The following is a 25,246-nucleotide window of genomic DNA, read 5'->3' on the forward strand; positions in this document are numbered from 1 at the left end:
TAAGTTGGACTGTAGAAAACTCTGACTGTATAGTCAGCTGGATACTTATACCTCTGGACTGATTGTCTGCATATTATATAGTCCCTATTGACTATATATACAAATCATTGTGCCTTGACTAAATCCTAAACTTTTATTTGTATATGCAAATTACTTCTTGAATACTGATGTTCACTGTTATGCTTGTAAAGTCTCAATGAAAAAAGTTTGTATTAAAAAAAAAGAAATGAACGTCAAACTGTATGCTGAGTCTTTTTGGTGCCAGTGTTTTTGAATCATGAATCTATTTGGATTCTTTTTTACTCCTTTTATTTTATTATTCCCACAACATTGTTTCTTGTATTTTTCTATCCCCAGAACTACAGTTCTTTTGGGTCTTTGTTGTGACACAACAAATGTTTAAAGATATTGTCCTTTTTAAAACCCATTGTGATGTTATAAATGTGCTCTCTTATTATTTTAGCTAGTGTATTTTGGCGCGTCCTACGTACTGATGTCCAAAAGGGCACTGCAGTACATACACTATTTCCTCAATATGACACAATATCATTATAATATAAATATACAATTTCTAATAATATAAATATACAATTTCTAATAATATAATCTTTTAGCCCTAAAGGTCCCCCTTTCCTCTCATTTTATTTTACTAATCTGTCTCTTAATGTTGGTACCCACTTATAGACAAAGGTAGGTCTGGCAGGTGTTACAGAATTCAAATATTTGTCTATTCTAGCTATTTTTTAAAATGATTATTATCAACTTTTCTGTATTGCATATTGTAATCCATTATAATAGCCATCTCAGATTTTTTTAGACCTCTCCCAACTTTTGGGCTGAACGACCTACAATTACAGAGCATCACTCATCCTAAACTGAGCTGCTGTTGATGACCCACTTCTCACACCCAGCTGTTCTTGCTTTACATCAATCTTCCCTGGCTTGCAGCTCTTGAAAAAAGCTGTAGTGACATGAATTGAGCTGTGGTGATGTCAATGGAGCTGTGGTGACGTAAGGTTTTCTTTCTGCCCCTCCCACACAGCACAGGCTTAAAGTGGTAGTAAAGCCCTTGTAATGATTTATACCCACAGTTAAGCCTATAATAAGGCTTACCTGTAGGTACAGTAAGTATCTCCTAAACGTGCACCGTTTAGGAGATATTTACTTTAGCAGCACCGGTGATGTCACCGGCATATGTGCACTGCACTTAATGGATGGCATGCCGTCCATAGAGAGCCGTGCTGTGGCCATGATGTCTTCACGGCTTGACCAGTCAAACAGCCACAGCCAGCGAACCTGGAAAGAAGATTGGGTGAAGATGAAACCCCCGGGTGAGCCGTGACATCTCTCTCTGCTGGAGGGCTTTGTTTTCAGGTAAGTCTTAACTTGCAGGGAGAAGAATTTTTTGTTTTCCTTTTTTGCGGTTTACTCCTGCTTTAATAACAGGAAGGGAACAGTCCAGCATTGACATGATGATTTCCACAAAAAGTAAGTTCTTGGATTTGTACATGGATTTTTCATTTGGGGGGGTTTGTGTACTGTTCTGGCATTTTAGGGCCACAAGAAATAAGAGACTCTCCGTACATCAGGAAAAATCAACTTTCAAATATATACAGTGCCTTGAGAAAATGTATTCATACCCCTTGAAATTTTACACATTTTGTCATGTTACAACTAAAAACTTAAATTATTGGGTTTTTCTGTGATAGACCAACATAAAGTGGCACATAATTGTGAAGTAGAAGGAAAATGATAAATGTTTTTCACATTTTTTTACAAATAAATATCTGAAAAGTGTGGCATGCATTTGTATTCAGACCCCCTTTGCTCTGAAACCCCTAACTGAAATCTAGTTGCCTTCAGAAGTCACCTAATTAGTAGACAAAGTCCACCTGTGTGTAATTTAATCTCAGTATAAATACAGCTGTTCTGTGAAGCCCTCAGAAGTTTGTTAGAGGAGCTTAGTGAACAAACAGCATCATGAAGGCCAAGGAATACAACAGACAGGTCAGGGCTAAAATTGTGGAAATGTTTAAAGCAGGGTTAGGTTATAAAAAAAAGTATACTTTAAGACCAAGCTTTATTTACTTTTCCTGCTTTTAGGACTGCCTAGATCTAGAAATAATTACTGAGACAATTAGAGATACTTACTTTATTGCTATTAGTCTCTACATTCTAATTTAAATGCAAAATTGTCATGTTTTTGCTGCTATTATTATTATTATTATTAATAATAATATTCAGGTTTCATTTTCTATATTTCCTTTACCATTTTTTTTATTTCTGAGATGGCCAACATAAAGGTAGTTAGAGATCACACACCAGAGAGCTCAGAGGCGTTAAAAAGCATTAATGTTTTCACTGACACGCTATTTTCTGGAGACCACTTAACAATTCCATAGAGAATTCTCAAAGGTATATATATTGCTCCCAGGAATACATAATCAGTGCAATGCAAGTCTCAGTCTGTGAAAGGTAGCTCTATTGACAAGTAGTGGTAAGGTAATCTACATTATACATCAGTTGGTCTGTTTGCCCATCAATCTATCTTAATATTTATCTTTCCTTTCCTAATTTTTTTTAAATAATTTTTTAAAATTTTTTAATTTATATTCTCTCTCTCTCCTTCTCTCCATTTTTCTCTCATTCTAAAAAAATTCCTACATTTTTGTTTTTAGTCTTGCTCTCTCTATCCCTTGTTCTTCTTTCCTTTCACTCTTTTTTCCTCTTTTCTGTATTTCTCAATCTCTCTTTTCTAATCTCTCTGTCTTTGTTGTTTTAGTCATTTATTTTACATGATTGTTCTTATACACTCATTCCTACCTTTTAACTCTTATTGTTGTGCCCTTCATCCGTCGTTCTTCCCACCTCCCACTCTCTATTCCTCTCCCCCTGGGTATCACTTCCTTCTTTCTTTCTTTCTTTCTTTCTTTCTTTCTTTCTTTCTTTCTTTCTTTCTTTCTTTCTTTCTTTCTTTCTTTCTTTCTTTCTTTCTTTCTTTCCTTCCTTTCTTGGCATCTCATGGCAAGTCTCAGTCTATTTATTTATTTTTCTTCTTATTTTTTTAATTATTATTTCATTTTCTAATTTATATTCTCTCCCCCTTCTCCCCCCCCCCCCCCCCGCTCTCTCTCCTTATCTCTCATTCTTTTTCTACTTTCATTCTAAAAAAAATATTCCTACAGTTTTGCCTTTAGTCTTGCTTTCTCCATCCCTCGTTCTTCTTTCCTTTCACTCTTTATTTCTCTCTTTTCTGTATTTCTCAATCTCTCTTTCCTAATCTCTATCTTTGTTGTTTTAGCCATGTCCTTCACATGATTGTTCTTATACACTCATTCCTACCTTTTAACTCTTATGCCCTGTACACACGGTCGGATTTTCCGATGGAAAATGTGTGATAGGACCTTGTTGTCGGAAATTCCGACCGTGTGTAGGCTCCATCACACATTTTCCATCGTATTTTCTGACACACAAAGTTTGAGAGCAGGCTATAAAATTTTCCGACAACAAAATCCGTTGTCGGAATTTCCGATCGTGTGTACACAAATCCGACGCACAAAGTGCCACACATGCTTAGAATAAATAAAGAGATGAAAGCTATTGGCTACTGCCCCGTTTATAGTCCCGACGTACGTGTTTTACGTCACCGCGTTCAGAGTGATCGGATTTTCCGACAACTTTGTGTGACCGTGTGTATGCAAGACAAGTTTGAGCCAACATCCGTCAGAAAAAATCCTAGGATTTTGTTGTCGGAATGTCCGATCAATGTCCGACCGTGTGTACGGGGCATTAGTCTTGTGTCCTTCATCCATCAGTCTTCTTACCTCCCACTTTCTATTCCTCTCTCCCCTGGGTATCACTTTTATCTAACCTTCCTTTCTTTCTTTCTTTCTTTCTTTCTTTCTTTCTTTCTTTCTTTCTTTCTTTCTTTCTTTCTTTCTTTCTTTCTTTCTTTCTTCCTTCTTTTCCTTCTTGGCATTTCATGGCAAGTCTCAGTCTGTGAAAATGTAGTGCTACCGACAAGTAGTGGTAATCTACATATCTATCTATCTATCTATCTATCTATCTATCTATCTATCTATCTATCTATCTATCTATCTATCTATCTTTTTTTTAAATTTAATGATTTTTATTCATCTTCATACAAATTACATCACAATGTACAATATATATGTGACATCATAATAATAAAACCACCAATATCAGATGTATAAAACTAACCTACATAGCGTGCTCTTCCTCTTTTTTTTTTTTTTTTCCCCATATTTACCCTACCCCTAACCCTAATAGCATACCCTCTCTGTATCATAGTTCCTAACACACACTTATGCTCTTATCTTGGAGCCTACACCTTTTCCCATCCTCCATTTACACTATACTTGCCTAGGATAGTCCGGCTTCTCAAGCCAGGGATTCCAGATTTTATTAAATTCCTTTATATTCCCTCCCCTTACATATACGGTCTTTTCTTTCCCCACTGTTTCTGACACCGTTCTAAGCCACTCCACTACAGAAGGGGGTTTCTCTGCCTGCCTTCTCTTAGCTATTAGCTTTCTTGCCTGATAAAGGCATCTCCGCACCGCTTTTATTTTATCCCTCCCATTACCTAGGTTCCCCCCCACCCCCAAAATACACAGCTTTGGGTCTACCTTAAGGTTCAGATTAAAGATGTTATTTATAGCCTCAACTACATCCGCCCAATATCGAAATAGCTTGGGGCATTTCCAAAGCATATGCAGTAAGTCTCCTATGTTTTGACATCTAGGGCAGTTAGCATCCACCCTTCTCCCATACTCAAAAAGATTTTTAGGGGTGTAATATGCCCTGTGTAGGAGCAATAGATGCGAAAATTTCTGTGCTGGTGAGACCGAGACCTGGTGACCCCCCTCCAATATCTCCTTCCATTGCGTGTCCGATATAGCCCCCAGGTCCTTTTCCCACCCCCTTCTACACTTAAGGTTATCTGAACCCTTCCTGCTGTTTTTACAGATATGCTGATAGAGTTCTGTTATTAACCCCCTCGAACCTTCAGTACTTTCTATTTTTTGGGGAATAGGAGATTGGCTCCATTTCGGGCCTTGTTCTCCAAACTGAGCCTGCAGTGCATGCCTGATCTGTATGTAGTTGAAATACGACTGATTCTGAATCCCAAATTCCTCTTTCAGAGATGCAAAGGTTTTTATCATATTGCCATTATATAGATGTTCTAATTTAACTATCCCTTTTAACTCCCAGATCTTAATTTTACCTATCTGTGTCAGTTCTTGATAGTTCTTATTATCCCAAAGGGGGCTACACTTCGCTTCCCCCTCCATACCTTTCAGGCCCTTAATGGCTTTCCAAACTTTTAACATTAATTTAATTGTGGGTGTCCTGTAAGCAAAAGAGTTTGCCTCCAGTACCTCCAAAACCAACCCATGGGGCGCTCCTGTAATCATTATTTCCGTGTTGTTATTACCCATGGGGCCACTACCTGCTCTCAAATGTTGCAGCTGGGACGTCAAGAAATAGCTACGTGGACGTGGGACCGCCATGCCCCCCTCACACGTTGCTAACTGTAGTGTTTGCAGACTTATTCTGCAGTGCCCCCCCTTCCACACCAGTCCTCTAAACCAGTGTTTCTCAACCTTTTTCCAGTCGGGGCACCCTTAAAAAGTATTTTCAGTCTTGAAGCACCCCAGTCCAAGGCTTAGTTCACATTACTGTGTGTCGCGGAACATGCGCAAAATTGCACTCGTTCCTGACACACAGACAAATGCTCTGCTCTTTAGGGGTGCCATTAAATCTTAATGGTACCTTACACATTGGAAAATGTGGGGTGCTTTTGGTGCAGTGCAATTTAAAAAAAAAAAAAAAGGTTGGGGATTTCCTTCCCTGAATTTTTGTGGTTAGGGAAGCCCATTGAAATGAATGGGCTGCACTACACGCAGCACGCAGCAACACAGATGTGAACCAAGGGCTTGTTCACATGTCGGGTTGGAGGGGTGGTAAAAGCACATGGTTAAGCTGTTTTTACCACCCCCAAATTCTTCCCCTTTAGCTGCAGAGACAACAGCTGGGGGTGTACACATGTTGTGGCTGCAGCTGGAGGTATACCCAGGGTGAATGGGGCTGAACTGCAACTACCCTGTAACTGTGTACATTGCATGGTTGCGGTGTAGTGATGCTGCATTAAAACAGGTGGTGAGGAGGCAACATAATGCCTCTTTACCGCCTGTCAAATGCCTCTGAAAAGCGATCTGTGCATAGGTTGCTTTTCAGAGGTGAAGCAGTCCTTGCTGCTATCACAAACAAGACCTACAAAAGCAGTTCTGATGGTACAGGAATGGGGGGGGGGGTGTCAGGATTAAAAGTAACACGCGCACACATATACAGACACATACACGTGCACACACGCATACAGAGACATACAGACACTTGTACATACGCAAATGCAGACACGTGCACACACACATGCAGACACATGTACAAACACACATACATACACACACATGCACACACACATACATACACACATACAGACAGACAGACACTCACATGCACACACACACATACAGACACATGCGCACACATACAGACATACACACACACACATACAGACAGACACTCACATGCGCACACACACACACACACACATGTACAAACACACATACAGACGTACACACACACATACAGACAGACACTCACATGCTCACGCACATACAGACACACACACACACACGTACAAACACACACACGTACAAACACACACACGTACAAACACACACATGTACAAACACACACATGTACAAACACACAGACACATGTACAGACACATGTATAAAGCCCTTTTAAAACGAATCTAGCTTCTAGCACAGTACCTTTCCAGTTTCCTCATTCAGCCAGGTACTGCACTGTAGGGGGAAGCAGAGAGCACAGCACACTCCCCTGCTCTTTACTCTCACTTTGCTGAGGTTGACAGAGCTTCTCACAGTGCCGATGTACAGTTCGGCAGGGGATCGGGAGATCGGGCTCATCTGACAGCCCTTCTCTCCCCTGATCCCGCGGCATACCTGAGAACCTCTGACGGCACACCAGTGTGCCGCGGCACACTGGTTGAGAAAGGCTGCTCTAAACAGCATATCTATCTTTTTGAACCATTTTCCGTAGATCCATACTGGAGAATTATGTAGGATATACAATAACTGGGGTAGCCATAGCATTTTGATCAGGCTACACCTTCCAGCTACCGATAGTGGAAGTCCCCTCCATATGTCAGTCTTCTTTTTAAATTTCATCAACAGTGGGGCTAAGTTATTGTTTATAAAGTTGTCCGGTTCTTTTGTTATGTGAATACCAAGATATTTTGTTTTCTCCACTATCTTTAGTGGGGTTTCCTCCAGGAAGGTACCTTGCTTAAGCGGATCAATCGGCAACAAAACCGACTTCTCCCAATTTATGGAGAGACCCGAGATTCCCCCGAAATCTGTAAAGATTTCCATCACCTGTCTAAGTGAACCCTCCGTATCTCCCAGGAAGATAAGTACATCATCCGCGTATAACGCGATCCTCTCCTCCCTGGTTCTTCTCCGGAACCCCTCCATAATCCTATTTTGCCTTACAGCGGCGGCCACTGGTTCCATTGCCAAGGCAAAGATCAGGGGTGACAACGGACACCCCTGTCTTGTGCCTCTCTGCAAACAAAATTCACTAGAGAGCACATTATTAACTCTGATCCTTGCCTTAGGGTTGTTATATAGAATTTTTACCCATTTACTAAATGAGGGGCAGAAGCCAAATACCTTCAATATCTGCCAGATAAAACTCCACTCCAAGCTGTCAAATGCCTTTACTACATCTAACATCACGACAGCTCTGGAGCCAGAGTTTTCTGTTGGAATTTGCGAGTTCAAAAAGAACCTCCTAATATTCTCACTGGTTGACCTCTGGGGAATAAACCCTGTTTGATCCGAGTGGATCAACTTATGAATTATTTTTTGCAACCTAGTGGCGAGGATCTTTGATAAGATCTTGGCGTCTGAACATAATAAAGAGATAGGCCTATAAGATGCGGGTTCCAAGGGGTCCTTTCCTTCCTTAGGTAGCATTATTATTGTGGCCTCGGTCATTGAATCTGGTGGCTTCCCCTCCTGATATGCCCCTTCAAACACCTTAAGGAGCTCCGGTAGCAATATCTCCCCATAGTTCTTATAGATCTCTGCAGGGAGACCATCAGGGCCCGGGGATTTCTGATTGGCCAATTCCTTTACTGCAATTTTGATATCTTCTAATGTGAGCGGGGCCTCCAGTATCTCGATATCCAGGCCTGACAGGGACAACTCTATTTTCTTAAAAAATCCATCCAATTCCACCCCTTCCACAGATCCCCGGGATTTATATAGTTCCTCGTAATATTTTTTAAACGTTGCGTTAATGTTTTCTGTTTGAGATGTAATCTCACCATCCCAGGTTCTAATAGCGGGAATCGTCGGAGGGGGAGAATCTGACTTGACAATATGGGCCAAAATCTTCCCCACTTTCTCCCCTTCCCCAAATATTACTTGTTTTTGGAATAACCTCTTGTTTTCTGATTTCCTCGATATTACTTCTTTATATGTTGACTGTTTGCTCTCCCACTTCTGGTGATTTTCCAGGGATGGTTCTCTCACAAGCTCCCTCTCTGCTGCTCGTAACTCTTCCCTGGCCTTCTCTTCACCTGCCAATGAAGCTTTTTTTAATCTTGAAACTTGTTGGATCAATAGACCCCTCAGATAAGCCTGCAGGGCATCCCACATTACCCCTCTCCCTGTGGAGTCCTCATTTAAACTTATAAACTCCCTCAGCCTGGTTATAATCTCATTAGGGTCCTCAAATAACTCGATCCATATTGGGTTCAGCTTCCATGTACCCCATTGTTTATTTGTCCCAATCTCTATCCTGGCTGTCACCAATGAGTGGTCTGATACCCCCCTAGGTTGATAAGTTATATCTCTAACTATATGTGCAGCCAGGTCATTGCCTAATACGAGGTCTATTCTTGAGAGTGCGGTGCGAGAGCCTGAATAACACGAGAACTGTTGTACTCCCGGATTACTCATTCTCCAGAGATCAATCAACCCTGCCACTTTAAGAAACTGGCCCATTCTGATCCCATATAAACCCTGCCCCTCTTTCCCTGGGGGGAATCTATCTATTTCTTTATTTATTGCAACATTAAAATCCCCAACCGCAAAGACAGGAATATTCGGTTTGTCCGCTATGAACTCCAGTAAGCAATATAAAACATCTAATTTAAAGGGTGGCGGGTTATAAATATTCGCTAATATGCATTCTTTATTCCCTATTATACAGTGCAGAAAAACATACCTACCCCCAGCATCTATATTGCATTGCCTGCAGGTAAACTCAACCTCTTTCCCGATTAGCACCGCCACCCCCCTTGAATATGAGGTGTGTACCGCATGAAATTGACACCTGTATTTTTTGTTTCTTATTTGCGTTTTAGTGTCCCTTGTCAGGTGCGTCTCCTGCAGGCAAGCAATATCCACTTTAAAAATATCTAACATATCATATACCAGTGCTCTTTTTGAGGGAGTACCCATCCTCCTAACATTCCATGAACCTATTTTTAACCCCATTAATTAATTTAGGGTAAAATTATCACAACCAGGAAGACGGGGAGCAAATAATAACCCAGGGTACACCCCATATACCTTAAGGAGAAACTTTTACCCAGGTGTCGGACTATTATCCCATATACAAAAATTAATAGTTCTATTTTCACCCAAAGGAAAAAACACCTCTTTTTTTTATCATATCATACTTATCCCTGTGCTTGACCAACATGTCAGTTATCTCACTACAAATATTATCCCCGTATTTATCTGTGCCCTTTGTGTTTTTATATAACTCAGTGTGTCATATATTAACTTAACATTTAGTGTGTTGCGTGATAATCTATACTGTATTGTGCTATACCCATACCTTAACCCCCCGCCCCTTCCCCCCCTAACCCCCCCTCCCCCATTTTCCCATCCAACCTCTCCCCCTGCCTTCCCATACCACTCTAGGTTACCCCTAGGGGCTTTTTTAATGGCCAGCCCATACTCTCCTACCCTTCCATTCCACCCCCCCCCCCTCCTACCTCCCAAAACCACCCCTCCCCCCACCTCCCCCCTTCCCACCTTTTATTCAAAATAACCAACAAAATATTTATTGTGATCACTCCCCCTCTCAAATCTAATTCCATTTATCTACTCCCAAAACATCCCCACTCCATATAATGACCCTATATAACAGATAAAATTAAAATTGTGTCCCGTTTCTGTGTACTATTTCCAACACCATTCCTCTACTGTTTCCTGGGCAATTGGTCTTTCTTTTCCTCCAACCATGCCAACGCACTGTCTGGGGACTCAAAAATCTGACTTCCCCCCAGTGCGTTAATCCGTAATTTAGCTGGATAGAGGAGCACATACGTGACGTTGAATTTCTGGAGGCTACGCTTAACCCCCAGGAACCCAGCTCTACGCCTTTGTAGGTCCGGGAAGAAATCGGGGAATATTGATACCCTAGCATCTTTATATAAGACCTTCCCCATTTCTCGAGCTTTCCGTAAAAGTCTTACTTTGTCCTTATAGTTTAAGAACTTCACTATGAACGGTCTTGGGGGGTTTCCGGGAGGGGGGGGTCTATGCGGAACTCTTTCTATTGAAAACTGTTGAGTGAATGTCTCGCCCCCAAACACCCCCACCAACCAATTCTCCAAGAATGTGATCGAATCTGGGCCTTCACTCCCCTCAGGAACCCCCACCACCCTCACATTATCCCTGCGAAGTCTGTTTTCCATCTCATCAAACTTCCCCGTCAGTTTCTCAATTTTTTCTCTCCAGATCTTCGCTTCTGGTTTCAAAGGGATCAGCTCATCCTCTATCAGACTTATTCTATTTTCTGCTTCAGTCACCCTTTCTGCTGTTTTCTTAAGGTCATTCCGTACCTGGGTCAGCTCCTCTTTAATATCTTTCATTTGGACTCCCAGTACCTCTAAAGAATGATTGCATGCATTTATTGCCAAAAAAATGTCCTTTAGGGAGGGTTCTCCTTCTGACGTACACACTGGGATAACTGAGGCCTCTTTTTCTTTACTTATGGTTCCTGGGCCTTTTGTAGAGGGAGTTTTGGTATTAGAAATACTAATATGCAGGCCCGATTGACCTTGACTTTTCCTGTCTGGCGCCGACTTATTTTGGGCTTGCTGCCCTCCTTTATTTGGTGTATGCTCCGCTGCAAGGACCATTTTTTCTAACTTAGCGGAAGCTGCAACTGCTGCTGCCGTTGCCCCCGCTACTGTGGGGTGAGAGCCCTTTTCCTTCTCCTTATCCTTCGCTGACCGTAAGGACTGGGTTCCCATATTTTCCTGATTGGCGTGCTCTTCTCCCTTTCTCCTCCCTGACATAATGGTTTCCACCTTGTAGGGTTGCCCTTTGAACCGCCTACTCCACCCGTATAAAAGTATAGTATAGTTGTTTGCACAGTTATATCTGCTCTTAGTACTCTTTGTTGTTATTATTTGTTATTAACTTTAGGTGCTGTTATTTCAACCCAAAAAAGGGTGGGGGGAAAAGGCGCAGGTACTAGGCACAGGTACTAGGCTACTTCCGCCAAGGGAGTCTCTTACCACTCCACGCACCAGGGGCTCAGGGCTAGCAACGCTCCTCTTCACCCAAAGGGCTCTACGCCAGTTTACAGTCTTTTATAGTGTACTGCTTACCCCTTATATTAGGGCCACTCCCCCAGATTTTCCAAACTCCCTCCCAAATCGTACAGTCCTGCAAAGATCCCTTTATGTGCCTCACAACAGTCCTTGCTCTTTGCTCAATGTTAAGCAGACAAAAAAACACCAGACAATGTCATACAGGGTTTATAAGATACCTCTCTTCCAGAGATACTTTAGGCACGGTTTATGGAGACTCTCAGGTCCGGATAGTTGTTTCTGTGCTCACCACCACTGACTAGCTCTCCATAGCACTAACCGATAGCCTCAGGCATGTACCTCACTCCTCCACAACCAGCACAACATGCCTCCAGATACCCTTCACAGCGCAGCAGCTACCGACCAGCGCTACTGTGTCACACGCTGCTGCATTCATTGGGCGCCGTTCCTGGAGCTCAGCGTCCTCCTCCTCCGATCGTGGTTGCCAGGAGCCAAGCCAAACTCTCCGTCTGTCTCGTGTCTCGCGGTAGTTACACCACGCCGCCCAGCACCGAGTCCCTCCTCTGTCCCGAGCGGCGCCACTTCACTCCGGCCAGCTAGAACTCAGAGCATGCAAACTCAGCAGCACAGAAGGGGGAACCCCAGTCAAGCTCCTTCACATCACCACAAGGAAACCGGGTTTATTCCACGGGTTTCATACTCCTGGAGCGGGACGAGCGCACACGTTCTCACTCCACCTCTCTCACCTCCATCCGCTTCCAGCCACGCCCCCCCATCTATCTATCTATCTATCTATGTATCTATCTATCTAGTTATCTTTCTTATTATTTTTTTATTTTTCTTATTATTTTTTAAATTATTATTTAATTTTCAAATGTATATTCTCTTTCTTTCTTTCTTCCCTCCTCTCCTCCTCAGTGCCATTATAGAATCCTAGCTCACTACAGCTCACTATAGCCACAAAGGAGTAACGTGATGAGAAAACCTGACATTATATATTGGTAAGTAAATAAGGAATAACCTATCTGACACATGTCTGATTTCTTCTAAACCTTTAAAAGTTAACTCCACTTTCATGGGGAAAAAAATAACAAATGAAAAAAAAAAATATATATATAGCATATACTATCACAACACAAGTCAAATTATAATTGAATGTTATTAAAAAATACCTTTCCTTTTCAATCTGCAGCTCTGTGTTTTTCTGTAAAATGCAATGCAACATGGCTATCTGCAAGTGTTCTGTACACAGAAGCCCCCCCCCCCCCTCCAGACATGTCATTCCCTGCTTGTGTGATTGGCTCACTGATTTTCCCAGAAGTCTGCACTAAGATACATGTCAGATTTTAGGCATCACCTGCAACAAAAATGTCATATTTGGTGAGATACTCCCAAAGGGAAATCACTTCTAATGCTTGCATTCGATTTAATTACAATGTCACCTTATTTACTAAGGTGCTAAGTGAACACTCTTTTTTCTTAGTTAAGCAACCCATTGATTATTCTTTACTGTATGCTAAAAGAGGACCTGTACTGTGTAAGTTGTACCCCAAAACAGGCCAGTTGAGGACTAAGGACTAGTCACTAGTACTGCCTGTGGCTTTCCTGCTTTTGGCCTCCCCACTACTGACTTACCATAATGTGTTTTGCACTCTGTCTATGGGATCATTTTTGACTCTGACTATAACAATGAATCCCTCTAATTTTTCTAATATGTTTATTCTCTATGATCGTCAGCTCCATCTAGTAGCCACAATGCTGTATTTCCTCAAATTCCTCAATCAGGAAAACTTGGAAAAGTAGGAAGGAAGGAGTGCCTGGTGTCCAAGGAATGCAAACTTGAAGGTAGGTTAAAAGATGTTTCTTGAAAGTATTGGTAAGTACATCAAGCCAACGCATTTTTGGGGTAAAGGGCTCCAGCCTTCTTCAGGACTATCGAGCGAACATAGAAAAATACCCAATTTAATATATTTGTTTTCTGCGCATTTTTGTGCACAAATATATAAAATCTGGGTATAAGAGACCTGATTTAATATATTTGTTTTCTTTGCATTTTTTCATGTTTGCTTGATAGTCCTGAAGAAGGGGGAGACCTTTACTCCAAAGTGCATTGACTTGATGTACTTACCAATACTTTCAATAAACACCTCTTAACCTACCTTTAAGTTTGCATTTCTTTGGACACCGGGCACTCTGTCCTTCCTACGTTTCCAAGTCTACACATGGAAACGACCATAAGGCCGTACCTAAAGGCAGCAGCCCAACCCCAAAGGGATCCATCGTCATTTTCCAATACTGGGCACAACCCGCTGAAGGTATTTCTTCCTACTTGCCCACACAACCATCCAGACACGACAAGTGTCTGGTCCAGTCAGTCCAGCGCGGTCTCCAGCACAAAAGAGACATCAATCGGGAAAATACCATAATATGGCTATGTGGATTTTTTTATTTTTATGGTTGTGGGCATGCTTGAGACATTTGTGCAAGAAATGTTTTAGAAATAGACCTCTATGTATCTAGGAGTAGAGCTTTGCATCCTCCTGTTTAGAGCTGTCCCCTAATGACTTGTGGGGTATTGATGAAGAAGCAGCAGAGGAGGTGAAGAAAACATAGATTTACCAAATGGATAACCGAATAGGGAATTCATTTTTGGAATTTGTATAATGAATTTTCGAGTTTTCTTCTAATTTAACCATTTTTTTTCGATTCAAAATGTTTAAATCGATAAATTTTCGAATCGGTCGGAACGTAAATGTATTTTTTTTTTTTATTTGAATGCAGCAAAGTGAACAAACAAAAGAAGAATCAAATGAATACAATGACTCTTTAAATCACCTTTGGCTTAAAGTGGAGGGCCACCCTAAAAATAGATTTCACCTTATTATCTTCCTTTTAATGTACTAATAAACATTTATTTAAAAAAAAAAAAATTCACTTGCCTGGAAAACCCTGTTGCTAGGCAGATTTCCCAATCTGCCGTCTTCCTATTCCGTGGTGATCTACCTCTCTTACTTACTCGCATTGCCACATGGGAAATGAGTGTCATAATTTCCCATGAGTCTGTGGGCATGACTGTGCTGAGAAAACATGTTATTTGCAGGCAGGAAATGACACGATTTGAGGCGGATCACAGCGCCATTTTTAAAAAGGGAACAAAGCCCTTTATTGCCAGAACACATGTGGATGTCCCGTATTCCTCTACTTCTATTCTCCACCGTATTCCTCTACCTCTATTCTCCACTGTATTCCTCTACCTCTGTTCTCCACCGTATTCCACTACCTCTATTCTCCACCGTATTCCTCTACCTCTATTCTCCACTGTATTCCTCTACTTCTATTATTATCCACCGTATTCCACTACCTCTCTATTCTCCACTGTATTCCTCTACCTCTACTATCCACTGTATTCCTTTACATCTATTATTCCCCACTGTATTCCTCTACCTCTATTCTCCACTGTATTCCTCTATCTCTATTCTCCACCGTATTCCTCTACCTCTATTCTCCACCGTATTCCTCTACCTCTATTCTCCACTGTATTCCTCTACCTCTATTCTCCACTGTATTCCTCTACCTCTATTCTCCACTGTATTCCTCTATCTCTATTCTCCACCGTATTCCTCTACTTCTATTCTCCACTGTATTCCTCTACTTCTATTATTATCCACCGTATTCCACTACCTCTCTATTCTCCACCGTATTCCTCTACCTCTATTCTCCACCGTATTCCTCTACCTCTATTCTCCACTGTATTCCTCTACCTCTATTCTCCACTGTATTCCTCTACCTCTATTCTCCACTGTATTCCTCTACCTCTATTCTCCACTGTATTCCTCTACCTCTATTCTCCACTGTATTCCTCTACCTCTATTCTCCACCGTATTCCTCTACCTCTATTATCCACCGTATTCCTCTACCTCTATTCTCTACTGTATTCCTCTACCTCTATTCTCCACTGTATTCCTCTACCTCTATTCTCCACTGTATTCCTCTACCTCTATTCTCCACCGTATTCCTCTACCTCTATTCTCCACCGTATTCCTCTACCTCTATTCTCCACCGTATTCCTCTACCTCTATTATCCACTGTATTCCTCTACCTCTATTCTCCACCGTATTCCTCTACCTCTATTATCCACCGTATTCCTCTACCTCTATTCTCCACTGTATTCCTCTACCTCTATTATCCACTGTATTCCTCTACCTCTATTCTCTACTGTATTCCTCTACCTCTATTCTCCACTGTATTCCTCTACACCTCTATTATCCACTGTATTCCTCTACCTCTATTATCCACTGTATTCCTCTACCTCTCTTCTCCACCATATTCCTCTCCTCTATTATTATCCACCGTATTCCTCTACCTCTATTCTCTACTGTATTCCTCTACCTCTATTCTCCACTGTATTCCTCTACACCTCTATTATCCACTGTATTCCTCTACCTCTATTCTCCACTGTATTCCTCTACCTCTATTATCCACTGTATTCCTCTACCTCTCTTCTCCACCATATTCCTCTCCTCTATTATTATCCACCGTATTCCTCTACCTCTATTCTCTACTGTATTCCTCTATCTACTCGCTCGCTCTCCTCTATTTCTCTCTCTCTCTCACACACTCTCTTTCGCTCTTCTCTTTATCTAGTTCTCTCTCTCTCTTGCTCTTCACTCGCTCACTCTTCTCTTTTTCTATTTTTTCCTCTCTCTCTCGCTCTCGTTTGCTCTTCTCTCGCACTTCACTAGCTCACTCTTCTTTCTTTCTATTTCTCTCTCTCTCTCACTTGCTCTTCACTAGCTCACTCTTCTCCATTTCTCTCTCTCTCTCTTTTCTCGCTCTTCTCTTTCTATTTCACTCGCTCGCTCCTCACTCGCTCACTCTTCTCTATTTCTCTCTCTTGCTCTTCACTTGCTCACTTTTCTCTTTTTCTATTTCTGCCTCTCTCTCTCTCTCTTCTCTCCCTCGCTCTTCACTAGCTCACTCTTCTCTCTCTCTCTTGCTCTTCACTAGCTTGCTTTTCTCTATTTTTCTCTCTCTCCTATTTCTCTTTCTCTCGCTCGCTCTTCACTAGCTCGCTCTTCTCAATTTCTCTCTCTCTCTCTTCTCTCTCTCTTGCTCTTCACTTGCTCACTCTTCTCTATTTCTCTCTCTCTCTCTTGCTCTTCACTTGCTCACTCTTCTCTTTTTCTATTTCTGGCTTTCTCTCCTTGCTTGCTCTTCTCTTGCTCGCTCACTCTTCTCTAGCACACTCTTCTCTATTTCTCTCTCTCCTCTTTCTATTTCACTCGCTCGCTCTTCACTCGCTCACTCTTCTCTATTTCTTTCTCTCTCTTGCTCTTCACTCGCTCACTCTTGTCTTTCTATATATCTTTCTCTCGCTTGCTCTTCTCTTGTTCGCTATTCTCTCTCTCTCTCTCTCTCTCTTTCTCTCTCATATTATGCTTTATATATACTAATTTATAAAATATATTTTTATTTTTTTGTATATTATTGATTTCTTTTTGTTCAAATGTTGAATATAATTGATATAGTATTTTAATACTCTTGCTGTCTTTTGTTTTTTAGAATTTTTTTGTGCATGTGTGTGTGTGTATGTGTAGGTATAGATAGATATCGATCGATACTACACCCCACCTCATCCCATCCCACCTCATCCCATCCCACCCCACTGTGGCGATTCGATGCGATGTGCTGGGGGCGATGCGATTCGATGTGCTGATGCAATTCGATGTGTTGGGGGTGATGCACTGTGCTTTGGGCGATGTGATTCGATGTGCTGCGGGCGTTGCGATTCGATTTGCTGGGGGCGATGCGATTCGATGAGTTGTGGGTGATGCAATGTACTTTGGGCGATTCAATGTGCTGGGGGAGATGCGATACGATGTGCTGGGGTGATGCGATTCGATGTGCTGATGAGATTCGATGTGTTCGGGGTGATGCAATGGGAGATGCTTTGGGAGATGCGATTCGATGTGCTGGGGGTGAAGCGATTCGATGCGATGTGCTGGAGGCGATGCGATTTGATGTGTTGGGGGTGATGCAATGTGCTTTGGGCGATGCGATTCGATGCGCTGGGGGTGATGCAATGTGCTTTGGGCGATGCGATTCGATGCACTGGGGGTGATGCAATGTGCTGGGGGCGATGCGATTCGATGTGCTGGTGGGAGATGCAATTCAATGTGCTGGGGCGATGCGATTCGATGTGCCGGGGGCAGTGCGATGCAATGTGCTGGGGGCGATGCGATTCGATGTGCTGGGGCAGTGCAATGCGATGTGCTGGGCGATGCAATTCGATATGCTGGGAAGATGCAATTGGATATGCTGGGGCGATGCGATTCGATGTGCTGAGGGCAGTGTGATGCGATGTGCAGTTGGCGATGTGATTCGATTTGTTGATGCGATTCGATGTGTTGGGGTGATGCGATGCAATGTGCTGATGCGATGTGCGGGGGCGATGCAATGTACTAGGGCGATGTGATTTGCTGGGGGCGATGCTATTTGGCGGGGGCGATGTGATTTGGTGGGGGATGATGCGATGTGATGGGGGAATATTTTATCAATTTTAACACAATTATCTATATAACATAGGGAAAGTTGTTCGTGCAAATAGTTGTAAATAGGCAGTTTTTTAAATACTCCCAAAATCCCATCCCATATAACACCAAAACACAAGCCCTATTTTTCTACATTTTTAATGCGCAGTTTGAACTTCATAAAGTCTTCTTCAATACATCTAAATGCAAAAATGAATTGTGTTGCTGAGATTATTATTATTTTTTTAAATGAAAAGCTGTACAGAAAAAAGTAGCCGCCAAGTGTAGATATGTAGGTGTGTGTGTGTACACACACACACAGCACAGGATAAATATATAACAAGATATATATATATATATATATATATATATATATATATATATATATATATATATATATACTTCTTGAATAATATTCCTTGTACATGCAGTATATTTCCTGGTTCCTGGAGAGGGGAGGGGCGGCAATTTCCTCTGACACTGCCGTTGCTATGGAAACCTGACCTGAAAGCTATTACACTGCTTGGGTAGCACTGAGCATGTGCGAGATCTGCAAGGATGAAATCCAGGAAGAAATACAGTCTGGCTTCAGATGCCCACACTTAAGATGGCCACAGTCTGCTGCTAGTTTATAAACTTTCAAAATGCTGTAATAACCTAACAAAACAGACCTTAGTTTACAGACTAACTTTACTAGAACACATTAAGCTTGTGTATTATAGGGGTATTTTTATTTAAAAAGTGTAATTTCGGCCGGAACACCGCTTTAACCACTTAAGGACCAGCCTCGTTTTGGATTTTAGGTGTTTACATATTTAAAACAGGTTTTTCTGCTAGAAAATTACTTAGAACCCCCAAACATTATATATGGTTTTTCTTCTAACACCCTAGAGAATACAATGGCGGTCATTGCAATACTTTTTTTTGCACCGTATTTGCACAGCGGTCTTAAAAGCGCACTTTTTTTGGAAAAAATTCACTTTTTTGAATAAAAAAATAAGACAACAGTAAAGTTAGCCCAATTTTTTTTATATTGTGAAATATAATGTTACGCCAAGTAAATTGATACCCAACATGTCACGCTTGAAAATTGCGCCCGCTCGTGGAATGGCGTCAAACTTTTACCCTCAAAAATCTCCATAGGCGACGTTTAAAAAATTCTACAGGTTGCATATTTTGCGGTACAGAGGAGGTCTAGGGCTAGAATTATTGCTCTCGCTCTACCGGTCGCTGTGATACCTCACATGTGTGGTTTGACCACCGTTTTCATATGCGGGCGCTACTCGCGTATGCGTTCGCTTCTGCGCGCGAGCTCGTCGGGACAGGGGGGTTTTAAAATTTTTTATTTTTATTTTTATTATTTATTTTACAATATTTTATTTATTTTTACACTGTATAAAAAAAAATGTGTCACTTTAATTCCTATTACAAGGAATGTAAACATCCCTTGGAATAGAAAAAAGCATGGCAGGACCTCTTAAATATGAGATGAGGGGTCAAAAAGACCTCAGATCTCATATTTACACTAAAATGCAATAAAAAGAAAAAGTCATTTAGAAAAATGACATTTGAAAAAATATGCCTTTAAGAGGCGTGGACGGAAGTGACGTTTTGACGTCGCTTCCGCCCAGCAGTGTCATGGAGACGAGTGAGCGCCATCTTAGCCTCATTCGTCTCCAGACACACCAGAGAGCAGGACGCGATCGCCTCCGCCGCTACCGACGGCTCCGGTAAGCGGCGGAGGGCACCGGATCGCGGTGGGGGGGCCCTCTCCCGCCACCGATAAAAGTGATCTCGCGGCGAATCCGCTGCAGGGACCACTTTTATCTGAAAGCTGGCCGCCGCACGAAAACGGGGATACCAGGGTTATGGCAGCTAGCTGCTGCCATAACAACGATATCCCCGTTCAAAGTTTGGACGTACATCGTCGTGCGGCGGTCCGGAAGTGGTTAACAAAAACAGCATTATTTTGAAATGGTACTCCAATAACACACACAGTCCTTGATTTCAGCGTTATGTGTAGTTAGAATTCTACTGGAGTTCAATGTAAGATTCGATTTGAATTTCAGTCCGAATTTCCGAAATAGACGAATTTCGTTACGTTATTCGGAGCATTCAGTAAAATTTATTTATATTGTAATTTGGGTATTCAGATATATCCGAAACTCAGAATAATTAAAAATTTGTCCGATTATTGATTCGGAATGAAATGAACCAATAGAATTTATACAGATCATTAATTCTTTAATGGAATTTTTAGTTCCATTGTGCTGCTTAAAACATTGTATTTTCCACAATAAATCTATGATAATGTTTGTAGCTGCATAAAAGCACACCTGAATTATAGTTTTTTGAATAGTAAAACATATGTTCTATTATAATTTTCTGTAGTGTGAACAATGAATGGGACACGCATTACTGAAATAATACTTCTCGGATTTGAAAACCTACAAGATTTCAAGTATTTCGTTTTCTTTTTGTTCCTGGTCATCTACATAGTGACTATAACTGGGAATGTTCTCATTATTCTATTGGTGTTGACCAGTTATCGTCTTCGATCTCCTATGTTCTTCTTTCTTGGTCACCTGTCCTTTTCAGACATGTTGCTGACTTCAAACATTGTTCCAAGCATGCTCCATGTAATATTATCAGAGGGTGGCATTGTGCTCCTTGGAGGTTGTATTACTCAGTTCTTCTTGTATGGTTCTTCAGCAACCACAGAGTGTCTTCTCCTCTCAGCCATGTCCTATGACCGCTACCTTGCCATATGTAAGCCATTGCATTACACAGCGATTATGGACTTAAAACTCTGTTTCTATCTGGTTATAATTTGTTGGTCGCTAGGATTTGCCATAACTCTCATTCCAGTTTTCTTAATGCAGACTTTGTGGTTCTGTGGCCCCAATGTAATTGACCACTTTTTCTGTGACCTTGGCCCCCTACTTGAATTGTCTTGTTCAGATGCTTCCGTAGTAAAATATGAGGTCTTTGTATTTTCTAGCCTCTTGACAGTTATACCGTTTGTGTTAATCACCATCACCTATGTGTATATTTTTCTGACAATCTTGAGGATAACGTCATCCACCGGCAGACAGAAGACTTTCTCCACCTGTAGCTCCCATCTTGCTGTTGTATGTACCTATTATGGGGCACTGTTTGTCATGTATGTGGTTCCCTCAAGAGGACACTCTTTGAACATGAACAAGGTGGTATCTCTGATGTACACTGTGGTCACCCCATTGTTTAACCCCATCATATACAGCTTGAGGAACCAAGAAATAAAATTGGTAATGAAAAAATACATATCCGTGTGCAAGAAAAAACGATAAAAATTTAATTTGTAAAAATTGCTTTCTGATTGAGAAAGATTTGTTTATAACTCATTTTATTGTTGGTTACATATATATAGGGAAGCAAATAATTTTTTGCCTAAACTTGTTTTAAACATATGCTTTGGGGCTGTCAACTCAGTCCTGGCTGCATTATCAAGTTACTCCGTGTTACCTTGAAAAGATTGCAGCTGAGAAGTTCAAACTGTTTAGCCTTCACTGGATACATGCATTCTCCAAGTCAGTATAACTTTTCAGGCTCAGGAAAACCCTGCTAATAATTCACTATATTAAAAGTTTATGGTACATTGCTCCTTACATTTGTGACCATTGGGATTCCCATTCCCCATTTACAGCTAGCCAAACAGATCATTGTTGATAGTGGCTACTCATCTGAGGGTCAGAAGTTGCTCATTGCACGAGGAACTCCTAGCAACCTCCAAGAGGAATCCTTGGGTCCCACAGAACCCTGCTTGAGAACTAGACAGTGGAAAAAGTAAGAGTGTGACAGCTCCAAAACATGTACCTTCAAAAATAAGTTATTTATAAAAAAAAAAAGCGAAAGAAAAGCAACAACAACCCCCCCCCCCTCCCCCCCTTGATCACGTCCCTGCATTATTTTATTTCTTTTACCTTGATCCCAATGCAAGAAACAACCTTATTTCTCCGTGTGATGTTATCACCTGGCTTTTAAAAGTCTGGTAGGGGCAGTTGCTTGTCGGACAGTTCCTATTGAGGAAGATAAACCCTCAAAACTACAACTCCCGAGAACCCATTTCCCTTGGGTGTCAGAGCAGAAGCATTGCCTTCATAGAAAAGGAATCAGGTTATGTACGAGGAGAGGGAAAGAGAGGGATGGGGAATTGGTAAAATTTGGTAGCTGAATAGACCAAGTTAAAGAGGAGTTCCACCCAGGGGGCCGTCAAAAAAAAAAAAAAATTAAAAGTCAGCAGCTACAAATACTGCAGCTGCTGACTTTTAATTGGACACTTACCTGTCCCAGGGTCCAGCGATGTGGGGGATCGAAGCCCCGCTCATCCCCCCCCTCCGCTCGTCGGCGCCGGCATTTCAACTGTGGGCGCCGAGCTGTGGCTTCACAGCCTGGCACCCACTGTGCATGTGCGAGCGGCGCCGCGCGCCGTGATTGGCCGCTCAATCACCTGGGACCTGTAATGGGTCCCAGATGATTGACAGGAGGGAGGGAGCAGAGCGGAGCCCTTCCTGTGCCTGGGGGGAAGTGATGTCACCAGCCCAGGCAAAGGAACAGGCAGACTACGAGGGACCACCTAGCAACAGGCATTTAGAGGTAAGTGAAAAAAAAAAAATATATCCAAATGTTTCTTTGTTTTTTTTTTTAGAATTTTTCCAGGTATTTTTGTTTTTTGGGTGGAACCCCACTTTAAAGAGGTGTTCCGGCCGAAATTATACTTTTTAAATAAAAATACCCCTATAATACACAAGCTTAATGTATTCTAGTACAGTTAGTCTGTAAACTAAGGTCTGTTTTGTTAGTTTATAGCAGTAGTTTGTTATTTTATAAACTTCCAGCAGGCCGTGGCCATCTTAAGTGTGGGCATCTGAAGCCAGACTGTATTTCCCTACTGGATCTCATCCTTGCAGATCTCGCACATGCTCAGTGCGGCACAAGCAGTGTAATAGGTTTCAGGTCAGGTTTCCATAGCAACGGCAGTGTCAGAGGAAGTTGCCACCCCCTTCCCAGGAGGCATTGCAAACAGGAAATGATGCGATGGGCACATGGCCAGGGAGGAGGAAGTGAAAAATGAATACAGCAGATATAAAGTAGGTGCTGAGAAAAAAAAAAAAATCCAAATCGTTTACAGTGCACAGTTTAATGAGGGATGCTGAAGAGTTGTAAAAGTGGGTGGAATTCTACTTTAACAACACTGTAGGGGCTTTCAAAGCGAAAAAAAGCACAGTGTTGTCAACTGAAACAACTGACATTAGGGACACACTGAATTTCTGGCAGTTATTTCACTGATGACACTGCTTGTAACATGATCTGTGAATGGGTAGATAATCATGTGACTGTTCTCCACCACCCACCTGTTATTTTACAAGCAGTGTAATCGGTGAAAGAACTTTTCTCAATGAGGAAGAGGGAGGAGGTAACGTGTTCCCGTTGGACCATCTGCAGTGCCGTTCTGAAGACCTGAAGCAGTTACCTATTTCATCACCAGACGTTCAAAGGCAGGAAGAGGAATGGGTGCTGTGAAGATTTCTCCAGGATACAGCAAGTGATGTTACTAAAGCAAATTACACACGGATCTAAATTTGGCCTGGTTCAGCAGGGACTGGCCGAATCCCAGTCTGTGTGTAAGCCCTTCCTGTTCGACAGAAGCCAATTAGGGATGAGCTGAACACCCCCCTGTTCGGTTCGCATCAGAACATGCGAACAGGAAAAAAGTTCGTTCGAACACGCGAACACCGTTAAAGTCTATGGGACACGAACATGAATAATCAAAAGTGCTAATTTTAAAGGCTAATATGCAAGTTATTGTCATAAAAGGTGTTTGGGGACCCAGGTCCTGCCCCAGGGGACATGGATCAATGCAAAAAAAAGTTTTAAAAACGGACGTTTTTTCAGGAGCAGTGATTTTAATAATGCTTAAAGTCAAACAATAAAGTGTAATATCCCTTTAAATTTCGTACCTGGGGGGTGTCTATAGTATGCCTGTAAAGGGGCGCATGTTTCCTGTGTTTAGAACAGTCTGACAGCAAAATGACATTTTGAAGGAAAAAACTCATTTAAAACTACCCGCGGCTATTGCATTGCCGACAATACACATAGAAGTTCATTGATAAAAACGGCATAGGAATTCCCCAAAGGGGAACCCCAAACCAAAATTAAAAAAAAAAAAATGATGTGGGAGTCCCCCTAAATTCCATACCAGGCCCTTCAGGTCTGATATGGATATTAAGGGGAACCCCGGCCAAAAAAAAAAAAAAAAAAATGACGTGGGGTTCCCCCTAAATTCCATACCAGACCCTTCAGGTCTGGTATGGATTTTAAGGGGAACCCCGCGCCAAAAAAAAACAAAAAAAAAAAAACGGCGTGGGGTCCCCCCAAAGATCCATACCAGACCCTTATCCGAGCACGCAACCTGGCAGGCCGCAGGAAAAGAGGGGGGGACGAGAGTGCGGCCCCCCCCTCCTGAACCTTACCAGGCCACATGCCCTCAACATTGGGAGGGTGCTTTGGGGTAGCCCCCCAAAACACCTTGTCCCCATGTTGATGAGGACAAGGGCCTCATCCCCATAACCCTGGCCGGTGGTTGTGGGGGTCTGCGGGCGGGGGGCTTATCGGAATCTGGAAGCCCCCTTTAACAAGGGGACCCCCAGATCCCGGCCCCCCCCTGTGTGAAATGGTAAGGGGGTACTTACCCCTACCATTTCACTAAAAAACTGTCAAAAATGTTAAAAATGACAAGAGACAGTTTTTGACAATTCCTTTATTTAAATGCTTCTTCTTTCTTCTATCTTCCTTCATCTTCTGGTTCTTCTGGTTCTTCTGGCTCTTCTGGTTCTTCCTCCGGCGTTCTCGTCCAGCATTTCCTCCGCGGCGTCTTCTATCTTCTTCTCCTCGGGCCGCTCCGCACCCATGGCATGGGGGGGAGGCTCCCGCTCTTCTCTTCTTCTCTTCTTCTCTTCTTCTCTTCTTCATTTTCTTCTCCGGG

At 42.1% G+C, this 25,246-nt stretch overlaps 1 protein-coding gene across 1 annotated transcript; it reads left to right on the forward strand.

Annotated features, from left to right (window-relative positions):
* The first annotated feature begins 20,618 nt into the window (after positions 1 to 20,618).
* On the forward strand, positions 20,619 to 21,551 carry LOC141134786 (olfactory receptor 11A1-like). The gene has a single exon (XM_073624222.1). It carries the CDS (start codon positions 20,622 to 20,624, stop codon positions 21,549 to 21,551), a length of 930 nt encoding a protein of 309 aa, XP_073480323.1. The 5' UTR covers positions 20,619 to 20,621.
* Positions 21,552 to 25,246: the final 3,695 nt, after the last annotated feature.

The sequence above is a fragment of the Aquarana catesbeiana genome, linkage group LG03, assembly GCF_042186555.1.
Source record: "Aquarana catesbeiana isolate 2022-GZ linkage group LG03, ASM4218655v1, whole genome shotgun sequence".
Taxonomy (NCBI): domain Eukaryota; kingdom Metazoa; phylum Chordata; class Amphibia; order Anura; family Ranidae; genus Aquarana; species Aquarana catesbeiana.